General features: G+C 36.7%; 1 protein-coding gene across 2 annotated transcripts in view; it reads left to right on the top strand.

Annotated features, from left to right (window-relative positions):
• Positions 1 to 5,756, top strand: part of LARS1 (leucyl-tRNA synthetase 1) — a 60,253-nt gene extending 54,497 nt beyond the window's left edge. For both annotated transcript variants that reach the window (XM_070517255.1, XM_070517254.1), the window contains exons 31-32: positions 833 to 965; positions 5,363 to 5,756. In XM_070517255.1, coding sequence (XP_070373356.1) covers positions 833 to 965; positions 5,363 to 5,568 — 339 coding nt within the window. In that variant the 3' untranslated portion in view covers positions 5,569 to 5,756. The remainder of the gene's footprint in view (positions 1 to 832; positions 966 to 5,362) is intronic.
• The last annotated feature ends 6,831 nt before the right edge of the window (positions 5,757 to 12,587 follow it).

Here is a 12,587-nt window from a genome sequence, read left to right on the forward strand (position 1 = left end):
TTTCTTGATAAACAGAGGACTTATGTATATCCTGTTCCTTTTACCACATTTAATTGAAAACCTAGTGAACAGAAAAAGCCTATTTTGAAAGAATGAAGTAATCATGATCATGGAGACTTCCTGAATTTATCAGCGTAGTTCGAATACTCTCACTACATTAAGATATGGTGTCTTTTAAAAGTGCAGTCATTCAGACCATGGAGATAGATAAATGAAATGTGTTCCTTATACAGATATGTTTATTTAGGCTGCTTTCAAGCATTGCATTAAGCTACTGTGTATTTAAGTCTTTAATAAGACTCAGTTGACGTTTTCCACTTAAAATAATAAAGAGGTCTTTGACTGTGTAGCTTATATAGTGTGGGAGGGAGTATGGCATAGGACTGGGTTTAATCTTCCCTCTGCCTCTTACCAGCTCTGTGACCTTCGGCTACTTTGTTAATCTTTCTGGTTCTCACCTTCTCATCTGTGAAAAGGGGTCTTAAAGAACTACCTTTCAGGATATAAGGATAATGTGTGTAAAGTGCTTAGTACAGTGCCTGGTACATGTGGAAATTCAATAAATGATGGTAGTTTTAGAGGAGAAAATATAATTATTGTTATTATGCGTCATCAGTATTGATATGTGTAGTCAGTCATTTTTACCTAAGCATTTGGTTCTAAGCACGAGCCTTTGTGCATCTTTTCCTTTATATTTGAGTATTGCTTGGTCTTGATTTTAGAGTACCAGAATTAAATCTGTCTTTTATTGGGCATTAGAAATGTAGCAGAGATTCCCCCTCCTGCAGTATTCAAGTTTGATTTTCTGTAACAATCATTTTTATTTTCCTAGCCTGGTGTGTCAGTTTCTCTAGTGAATCCCCAACCATCCAATGGCCACTTCTCAACCAAAATTGAAATCAGGCAAGGAGATAACCGCGATTCTGTAATCAGGCGTTTAATGAAAATGGACCGAGGTATCAAAGGTAAATGATTTCCCTGAAATGCACATTTGGCAGTAGCTTATAGATTTGATGAGTTCTAAGCGGAGGGGAGAGAGTAAAGTAACTGGCTTGTTTAGGGACAGCTGTGTAATGTGGAAAGCATATTGGACCCAGAATCAGGAAACATATACTCTCTTTGGGACATTGTGACTGTGTAGCTTAATGACTTGGCCATGTCACTTAAGCTCTAAACAGATCTCTCTTTTAGTAAAATGAGGACAGTGGATTAGATATTTTTTAAGGCTCCATCTAACTTTAAAATGGTAACAAGCAATTTCTCTCTCTCAGAAGTATTCAAAATTAAGGAACACACACCCTTAATATTCCAAACTAACCTGCCCAACTGGTCTGTTCCTGAGGAAGGAAGAGAAGCAGAGTAAAAGTTATTGAGTTGCTGTCATGTGTTAGCGATTTAATCCTTTTATGAACCTATAACTTAGAGGGTATTATTATTCCCCTTTTAAAAATGATGAGATGGAGGTCAGAAAGGCTAAATAACTTGCAAATTTCATTGAACTAGTAAATCCTGGAGCTGGAATTCAAACTCAGGTCTGTTTGACTCCAAAGCTCATATTCTTTCTTCTAAGCAATATGCCTCCAGGTAAAATAGTAAATAATCATAATTTCTTATCAAGATTAAGTTTAGATCTTCTATGATTATATTTAATATAATAATTTATAGCTTGTTTTTTTTATCGCTCAGCCAGGTCTTAGGCTGAGCAGAATGTGAAGGGAGTTAGTGTGTCTCTGTATTATTTTTCTTCTAAATTATAGAGACAAATTAATGTTGAGATTCCCTATTTTGCCTTCTTTCCTCTTCTCTTCTTGATGGCAATCAAGAGTTGATTGGAGCACATTCCATTAGTATGAAATCTTTTTGAAAAGATTTACAAATCACAGACAGGAACCTAATTTATATTCAGGCTAACAATATTCCATTAACCTAGAAGACTTAAAATAGTCTTTTGGAATCCATTCTACCATGTATTTTTTTTTTGTTCTCTTGAAGTCGTCCGTGCAGCTTCTGTGGACACTTCTTGAGAGACTATCGTGTGTGGTGTATATAGAAACTCCTGTGTATGTCCCAGGGAGTTTGGGGAATCCACAAAGTGCTGTTCCTTAGGAGGCTGCCTCTAGTGCAGGAGTAGGGGACTAAGCTACTGAAGTCTAAGGAGAAACTGCTGAGTCCTGTAAGAGACGTGTAGATAAAACTTACAGCACAGAAAAAGGTGAGATGATTTCCAGCTGTGATCAAGGATGAATTTATGGAGAAAATATTGTTTGGATGGGGCCTTGAAAATTGTACCTGTGAGGGTGAGGGGAAAGGATGTACTGTACCAGCAGGAGGGAAACAATTATCCTTGTTTCTCTGTGTACCAGCAATTTATTAGGGCTAGCGATTGTATTGTTTTTGGACATTTGAAAAAGTTGTGGCAAAGTGTACACAACATTAAGTTGGCCATTTTAGTCATTTTTAAGTGTACAGTTCACTGGCATTAAGTACATCCACATTGTTGTGCAGCCATCATGCTATCCGTCTCTAGAACTTTCATCGTCCCTAACCGAAACCCTGGACCCATTAAACAATAACTTTCCATTCTGCCTCCCTCTAGTCCCTCGTAACCACTGTTCCGCTTTCTGCCTCTATGTATTTAACTTTTCAAGAACCCTATAAAAGTGGAACCATACACTATTTGTCCTTTTGTGTCTGATTTATTTCACTTAGCAAAATGTCTTCAAGGTTCATCCATGTCGCTATAGACATTTATCGTGTTCCCTCGGTAAACCAGGTACTGTAGAATGATAGCACCATCCTTAGAACTTATAGGTCACAAAAAGCAGAACTTGAGAATTTTGAAATATGAACATATTAGAAGCCATTTTGTGGCCTTCGTTTGGCTATTTTATATTACATATAATCAGTCATGAGAAGATTAAGTAATAGGAAGAACTCTTAGTCTTGAAGAACAATATGGTACCTTTTAAAGAAAATAGGTATTTGTGTGGACCCACTGGATAGGATTATTATGAAGCTGTAGCACATGAGAGGATGTATTCCTGTGTTGAAAATTGTTATATAATGTTAAACCTGCCTTTTAAATATTCTCAGATACAGCACTGACTAGGTTTTTCAGAATTGTACTGAAATGTGTTTTCTATGTCTTGTCTTTTCTCACTGAGCCTCTGGCATAATTCTTACATCCTTTGTCATACTAGCTATGAATAATATTATCACAAAGTGCTTTTAGTTTGCTGTTAGTAGCTGCTGTGAGTTTTACAAAATAAACGGAAATGTTAGGGGGAGTTTGAAATTGATATTCCTCCAAGTATCTACAAAAGAGCTCTAACCTTGAGACTTTTCCAAAAGCCCTCAAGATACTTTGATACTTAAGGGGCTGAGCATATTGAGTATATGAGATGGGAAAGGAGTGAAATTCAATAACGTATTTCTCGGTCTGTCTGCTGCAATAGCCAGCGAGTCGTCCAATTAGTGCCAGTTGCAGTGAGGGTGATTATGATCTAGGTCCAGGAGGAACTGGTCTAAAACCACCATTTCACTCCACAAAGACCACTGAGCAACTATTTGATGATAATGACTTTAAATCACTCACATCCCAAGCCACATATGAACTAATAACTTGGAGGTGAAAGGCACTATTTCACATTATCAATGTCTAGGAATTTTCAATCACTCTCATCTTTTCTCTAAGTGCCTTGAATCTTGTGTGGTTGCAGACTTAAATTTCAACATTTTCAATGATAAGAGAGGTCTGGAATAAGAAAAGATGGTAAAGCCACTAAGAAAGCTCCAAGAATTTATTGGCAGTAATGAACTACATGGTGAAACATCAAAGCAAATGTGTTTTGTCACTTAGAAGCCTGATTGAGTATTAAGGCTTTGAAATAGTTTGATTCAGAATTGCCTGGAAGGGTGAGGGAGGTCTGTTTCAGGGAGAGACAGAGGCAGATCTGCAGTAAAAGGCCTTGTACATAAAATCTGCTGGCAGGGCTTGTCGCTGCTTCCACAGCAAAATATTTGGTATCACCAAAGTGCATGTTGACTTGCAATGGCTGTTATAATGAATTGTATTCTTCCCCCAGAATAAGATTATGGCTGTCATGAAGGCCGTATCTGCCCCTGTCCCATTTTAATTTTCAGGACTTGTGCTTTATCTGGGAATAGATTGTATGGTGTCTGTAGAGACTCTCCAAAGACTCTCAGGCAGGCTTTGCCTTCATGGTAGTTGCAGGTAATTGCTCTGTAAGCCCCAAGATCCCTACTCTAAACTTTCAGTCCTTCACTCTTTGTTTCCCAAGAAGAATAGAATGGCTGGATAACTTGTACTCCTGGCATAGCCGCCAGCTGCATTAATGTCTCCTTTTATCTCTTATCCCTCTCATGCAAAACTTCATTCTCTTAAGGCAATGTGAGGGAGTGTACCTCATGGACCACCCAGTGATCTGCTTTAGAAAGGGGTGGGAAGTAATTCAGAAAATATCTTCTATTTCTGGGGATCAGGTTAAGCATAACTAGCCATGCTACACTTAGAATGAGATATAAACCCAGAATCAGCATTTGTAGTCATTTATGGTATTTTTCCACCGTATAAAATAACACCATTTGATGTTGGGAAGTCTCAGAATTGCTGAAATAAATAAATTTCTTTCAGCCTCAGTTGTTGGCAGGAGTGTTGGATCATAAATTTTTTCAAGGGCCAAGTGCTTTCTTTGCCAGGAGCCATCTTATCAGCTTGCACAAGAGCAGATCAGGAAAATCTCAAGCAGGATAGGGTTGGCAGTCATCCAGAAGCTCAAAATTCTCAAAGCTATGCCCTTTCCCCTTCTCTCCTTGTCTCTCATCAGCTTGTTAATACAAACATTTTGATCCTTTGAGCAAAACAGGAAACTGGTAATGCTATTTCTTAGAGTAGTAATTCTTTCCCCAAAAGTATTTTCCAAAAAAAGCTACAACTCTTGCAGTTTTAATGTATTCCAGGAAGCAAGACAAGAAAGAGAAATAAGTTTTAGACATTTTGATCTTCTGAAAAATGGTCACTTGAAGCATATAGAAAGTGATTTGAGAAACCATATAGGATAATGTTCAAAAATATACTCAATCTTTCTTCTTGGTTTATGATCCCAGGAGATGTGTTGTACAGAATCTCTGACTATTTTTGATCTGGATAGAAGCTGACAGAGGATGAAGATTGTTAGATTTGGCTTTGTTTTCTGAGATTGGATCCTGTTTAATAATCCGACGAAAATATTTTTCAGATATAACAACCAACATGTTTAAAATGTGCGTTATCAGACTGAGGCATGGGTTTGAGTCAGTAGCTGTAATTAAATGCTCATACTGATCATCTCTTTTGCTGTAGACCTTTCCAAAGTGAAACTGATGAGATTCGATGATCCACTGTTGGGGCCTCGGCGAGTGCCTGTCTTGGGAAAAGAGCACACTGAGAAGACCCCTATTTCTGAGCATGCTGTTTTCCACGTGGACCTCATGAGCAAGAAAATTCATCTCACTGACAATGGGCTACAGGCAGACATTGGTGATACGATTATCTATCTGGTTCATTAAACTTGTGCAAATTGGAGATATATCCTGCCTTCTGGGGTATGACTACTCTGATTGTGCCTACAGATTGGTTGTGAGAACCTTAGGCTGGACCTACATAGATTTCATTTCTAACTATCAAATTCTGCATGTAATCATAATTATACCAAGTTATCTTGGAATCCTGGACCTAATAAATTTTTTTTTCCCTTCTTGGGCCTCTAAAAGAAACAGTTTGTGCCTACTTTGTTTTTTTTCTTTTTTTCTTTCTTACCAAATTATTGCTGTTTCCCGGAAGCTTCTAGTCTTTCAGATTAACACAAAAGTGTCAGTATGCTTCTTTTATGAGGTGTACTTTGTACTATTTATGAAGGCTAAGGAGTATCTAACAACTTTTTATATTATATCTATTATGGAGTTAGCTGTATTTCTTCTTTAAAAAGAAAAAAGTAAATTTGACAGCTAGTTTTTCTTTTTAAAGAAAAGAACTCTGATGGTGATTTAAAAGAACAAATGAGAATATTTTGACTTGACTATGATCACTAAGTATTTTGTATAAAGAACAAATAGATTTTGTATTTATAAGAATTTTTTAGCTTTAATGTATTAAATTACCACCAATGATGTTTTTTCAGGGCTAATATCAGTACTTTATGAGCAGTTTATTTCCTCTACACTGAATTTTGACATTTTAAAAGAGAGGATTTTTTTCCCCCAGAAATCTGCTTTTATCAAATTTGTCTTGAGTCCAGTTGTGTTTAAACATCATGCCTACTGTGTTGCAAATTTGTTCTCATATTCTTACAGGAATGTCTTTTGATATTGTCTGTGCCATCTGTCTTCATATGAGGAAAACATATTAGATATTGACTGGCATAGGAGAAAGACATTTCTGTTTCTTGAAGGGTTCATTATGGGGAATGACCAATTCTGGTAACCCTAGGGAACCTAAATTCTAACTTTCAGGTCATGGAAAGAGATTTTATTGAGCTTCTTTAATTTTGCTCTCTACAATTTGAGATTACTGGGCCTGGTTAAATGCTTTATCATAGATTCATTAAAGCAAATCATAGAATGTTAGAACTGAAAGATCCCTTAGATATCATCAAGTATAAATTATCACTTATCTGCTAGGGGCAGGCAATATAGCCTAGTGGGTAAGATTACATACTCTGAAGTCAGACTAACTAGGTTAGATTTCCAGTTCTTCCATTTGCTACTTGGGTGATCTTGGCTAATTACTCAGCCTCAGTTTCTTCATCTATAAAATGGTACTAATAATGTGCCTACTTTCTAGGCTTACAGTGAGATGTTTAGATGAAGCAATCTAGGAAAATTATATATATAGCATAGTGCCTGGCAAGTGGTAAGCCTTCAGTAAATGTTGCTGAATAATAATAACAATAATAAGGGTCACCCTCAGTGGCCTAGAGGTTAAGTTCAGTGTGCTCTGCTTCAGCAGCCCAGGTTCAGTTTCCAGGTGCGGACCTACACCACTCGTCAGTGACCTTGCTGTGGCAGCGGCTCACATACAAAAAGAGGAAGATTGGCAACAGATGTTAGCTCAGGGTGAATCTTCCTCACCAAAAATAAATAAATAAATAAATAAATAAATAAATAAATAAAATAATAATAATATACCAGGATGTATTGGCTTGATATTACCATAGGCTATAATCATGTCCTTTGTATTGGTTCCTTTGGGGCAACTGTTTTGTAGTTTGCCCTCCTTTAGATTGTTTTGCTGCTCTCTCACTCTGCATAGCCTTAGTTATTCCCCAGATTGAGAAATCCTTCCTGGTGTCTACTTACATTTAACTTAGGAAAATTAAATTATATGTGCTGAGCAAAAAAAAAAGGAGGAAGGAAACTAATTTAAATCTTGTGAGTGATTGTAGCTGTTTTATTTAATGAGCCTCTGAACCTGTGGTGTCTTGGAGTAAGTGTAAGTTGTGATTCATGGATCCTCTGTTCTCTTAGGCTCAATTCCTATGTGTCTCTCTTAGAATGAACATCTTGCTGGGGTGAATATACTTCTTGTGTTTAAAGATACATAAGTTTTGTTCAAGGAAGCCTTTAAGCATAAGCCCATTACTTCATGTGCTGCTCAACTAAAGAAAGAGCAATTAGTTGAAATGCTGAAAGAAAAATAGGATGCGTTGGGCTTGTTGTATTGATAGGAGATTGGTACTTTCCTAAAGGATTTTTTTTTTCTTTTTTGGTGAGGAAGGTTGGCCCTGAGCTAACATGTGTTGCCAATCTTCCTCTTTCTGATTGAGGAAGATTGTCACTGAGCTAACATCTGTGCCAGTCTTCCTCTATTTTTCGTATGTGGGATGCTGCCACAGTGTGGCTTGATAAGTGGTGTGTAGCTCTGCACCTGGGATTCCCAAGCTGTGAACCCTGGGCCACCAAAGCATAGCACACGAGCTTAACCATGACACTGCCAGGCAGGCCCTGTAAAGAATTTTAACTCTTTTTTAAGTTGTGAAATATAGTGCACACACACAAAAAGTGAATAACAATAAGAAATATATAATATACACACAAACTATATGAAATACACACAAAAAATGAACACAAAACAGAATTTATCAACAAAGGAAAAACCTGGGTAATCACTACCCTCAAAGAATAGCACAGTGCCAGCGCCTCAGAAGCCTGCCTGGGCCTCCTCCCATAATGACAAACTTGTGGCGCACTGTATGATCAGTTTTTGTACATGTTCTGTATGAGCTTGAAAAGAATGTTTATTCTGCAGTTGTAGGGTTCTGCATGTCTGTTAGGTCAGAGTTGCAGATTGAATTGTTCAACTCTATATCCTACTGTTTTCTTGGTTTACTCTTTGTTTTTGAGAGGTGTACTAAAATCTCTCATGACCATGGATTTACCTATTTCTCCCTATAGTTCAGACAATTTTTGTTTTATATATTTTGATGCTGTGTTATTAGGTGCATATAAATTTAGATTCTGTTAATTTGCTGGTGAATTGAACTTTTTCTAATTAGGAAGTGTTCCTCTATTTTTAGAAATGTTTTTTGCCTAAATGGTATGATGTTAATATGACATCAGTTTTCTTTTGGTTATTGTTCATGTAGAATATTTTCTTCCATCCTTTTACTTTTAACCTTCTGTAGCCGTATTTTCTTTCAACTTTTTATTTTGACAAGATTTAAACCTACAGAAAAGTTAAAATTGTCAGGTAAACATCCATGCACTTGTCACCTAGATTTACCAATTGCTAACATTTTGCCTCATTTTCTCTCTCTCTAAATGTACATTTTTTTAAAATAAGCTTTTTATGTTGAAATAGTTTTAGATTTAGAGAAAAGTTGCATCTATTGTACAGAGAGGTCCTGGACATCCTTCACTCAGTTTCCCCTAATGTTAACATCTTATATAACCTTAGTTTATTCAAAACTGAGTAATTAACATTAGTTTGTTACTATTAACTAAATTATAAGCTTTATTTGGATTTCACCAGTTTTTCCACTAATGTCTTTTTTCTAATACAGGATCCTATCCAAGATACCACCTTGGATTTAGAATATACTTTTAAAAAGTTCTGATCCATTTGACAGTAAGTCGCAGACACCATGACATTTCATCTTTTAGTCCTTTAGCATGAACTCCTAAGAACCAGGACATTCTTTTGTGTAATCACAATACACATATATTTTACTTAAGAAATTTAACATTGATGCAATAATATTAGGTAATAAGCTTTCCTAATAAAATTGAGGTAATAAAATTTCCCCAATATTTCATCAATAATTTTTTTTTTAACCCTCAGGATCCAATCAAAGATCAAGTGTTACATTTTGTGGTCATGTCTCTTGATCTTCAAATTAAGACAATTCTTCTGCCTTCTTTTCATTTCTTTTTTGGTTTTTCATGACAGTAACATTTTTGAAGATTCTATGCCACTTGTTAGTAGTTGGCTTCACAATCTTGATTTGTCTATTTTCTCATGGTTAGATTCAAATTTAAATGTTTTGGCAAGACTACTGCATGGGTAGTATTTCCCATTGCATCGCATCAGGACTCATATATTGTTGCTGTGATCCTATTACTGGTCACTTGGTTAAAGTGGTATCTTCAGATTTCTCCGCTGAAAAGATACCTTTTCCCTTTTGTAATTAGTAAGTAGTCTGTAAGGTGATATTTTGAGACCTATGTGAATATCTTGTTTACCAGCAAACTTTAAAGAAATGGTAGCATTCATGGATCATCTTTCTGCTAGTTATTACATTAGTAGTTGTAATAAGGTGAGTTCTTAATTTTATTATTTCTTCTCCATTTATTAGGTCTCATTCTTCTGTGAAGAAGTTTCCCCTTTGCTCCCAATTTTTTTTTTATCATTCTTTTCAAATCACTGTAGACTGATGGATGTATTTTTCATATATACTATAGTCTATTACCATCATTATACTTTGACTGCTCAAATTTCCCTAAATTATCTGGTGGGAGCCCCATTCAAGCTGTTTCCTGTGTCCTTTTGATATCTCCTCTACTGTCTTGTAACATTTCATTGTTTAATGCACAAAAGGAAGTTCCCAGCTCACCTTGTATTTTCCTGTCCCAGAATTGGAGTCAGTTTTTCTCTCCAAGCAGCTCTGCTTCATTTTAATGGAGAATGGTATTAAGAAACCAACATCTGGGTGTTTTGTGTGCTCATTGCTACTAAAGTGTCATTGTTTTTAGGCTTTTCCAATGGGCAGAGGTAAGAAATATATATATTTTTTAAGTCATAATTTTATCTAATACGACAATTCTTTCTTGCCTCCTCCCCTTAAATATTTGTATTTTCCTTCTCATCCAGTGAGAACTCTGATTCCCAAGAGCCTCCATATATTTACTATTTGGTCTATCAGTAAATTCAGAATTACCAATCCAGTACTGTTAACAACACATCTACTAAGTAGAGTTCAATCTTTTTTTTTCAGTTCTTTGTGTCCTTAAAACATATCTCACTGAAGCATGTCAGAGCACTGTGTTCAGATGTGACTTGAATGAATTCATTTGCGGTTTTAATAGAGTCATTTTCTTTTCTTTTTATTGAATTTTATGGTTTGCTTTTTTTCCTTTTCACTTATTTTTTGAATAAGTAAAATACATGGTTCAAAAGTAAAAACTATATTTGTTCAGAGAAGTTTTACTCTCCTGCACCACATTCTCATGCTCTGTAGTTAACCAGTTTCATTCGTTTCTGGATTCTCTCTCCTGTGTTTTTTTTTTGAGGAAGATTAGCCCTGAACTAACTGCTGCCAATCCTCCTCTATTTGCTGAGGAAGACTGGCCCTGAGCTAACATCCGTGCCACCTTCCTCTAGTTTATACGTGGGTCGCCTACCACAGCATGGCTTGCCAAGCGGTGCCATGTCCGCACCTGGGATCCGAACCGGCAAAACCTGGGCCGCGGAAGCAGAACGTGCGCACTTAACCACTGCGCCACCAGGCCAGTCCCTCTCCTGTGTTTTTTTCCCAAAAATAAGTAAATATTTGTGTGTTTTAATTTCTCCTTTCTCATGCAGAAAGTACGTTATATATAGTTATTTTACACCTTGCTTTTTTAAGTTACCGACGTAATCTGGATGTTTTTTCCCTTTAGTTCATAAAGATCTTTTTCTTTCTTTCCCCTTCTCCTTTTCCTCCTTACCCCCTTCTGCCCGTCCTCTTCTTCCCCTTGTGTAACCCTAGTGTAAAGGTGTACCGTAATTTATTCAACTAGTCTCCTGTGGATGGGCTTTAGGTTGTTTCTAAGTTTTTGATATTTTATGGAATCTGTATAGACTTATATAGTGAAGAACTGAATATGTGGTTTTATATTTGTGGAGGTGTATCTTTTTTTTTTTTTTTTTTATTAATGTTATGATGGATTACAAGCTTGTGAAATTTCAGTTGTACATTTTTGTTAGTCATGTTGTGGGTGCACCACTTCCCCCTCCGTACCCTCCCCCCACCCCCCCTTTTCCCTGGTAACCACCGATCAGATCTCCTTCTCAATATACTAATTTCCACCTATGAGTGGAGTCATATAGAGTTCGTCTTTCTCTGACTGACTTATTTCGCTTAACATAATGCCCTCGAGGTCCATCCACATTGTTGTGAATGGGCCAATTTCGTCTTTTTTTATGGCTGAGTAGTATTCCATTGTGTATATATACCACATCTTCTTTATCCAATCATCAGTTTCTGGGCATGTAGGCTGGTTCCACGTCTTGGCTATTGTAAATAATGCTGCGATGAACATAGGGGTGCAACGGACTCTTGAGATATCTGATATCAGGTTCTTAGGATAGATACCCAGTAATGGGATGGCTGGGTCATAGGGTATTTCTATTTTTAACTTTTTGAGAAATCTCCATACTGTTTTCCATAGTGGCTGTACCAGTTTGCATTCCCACCAACAGTGTATGAGGGTTCCTCTTTCTCCACAACCTCTCCAACATTTGTCGTTCTTGGTTTTGGATGTTTTTGCCAATCTAACGGGGGTAAGGTGATATCTTAGTGTAGTTTTGATTTGCATTTCCCTGATGATTAGCGATGATGAACATCTTTTCATGTGTCTATTGGCCATATTCATATCTTCTTTTGAGAAATGTCTGTTCATGTCCTCTGCCCATTTTTTGATCGGGTTGTTTGTTTTTTTGTTGTTAAGCAGTGTGAGTTCTTTGTATATTATGGAGATTAACCCTTTGTCGGATAAGTGGCTTGTAAATATTTTTTCCCAATTAGTGAGCTGTTTTTTTGTTTCAATTCTGTTTTCCCTTGCCTTGAAGAAGCTCTTTAGTCTGATGAAGTCCCATTTGTTTATTCTTTCTATTGTTTCCCTCAACTGAGGAGTTACAGTGTCCGAGAAGATTCTTTTGAAACTGATGTCAAAGAGTGTACTGCCTATATTCTCTTCCAAAAGACTTATTGTCTCAGGCCTAATCTTTAGGTCTTTGATCCATTTTGAGTTTATTTTGGTGTGTGGTGAAAAAGAATGGTCGATTTTCAATCTTTTGCATGTGGCTGTCCAGTTTTCCCAGCACCATTTGT

This window comes from Equus asinus, chromosome 9 (genome assembly GCF_041296235.1).
Source record: "Equus asinus isolate D_3611 breed Donkey chromosome 9, EquAss-T2T_v2, whole genome shotgun sequence".
Taxonomy (NCBI): Eukaryota; Metazoa; Chordata; class Mammalia; order Perissodactyla; family Equidae; genus Equus; species Equus asinus.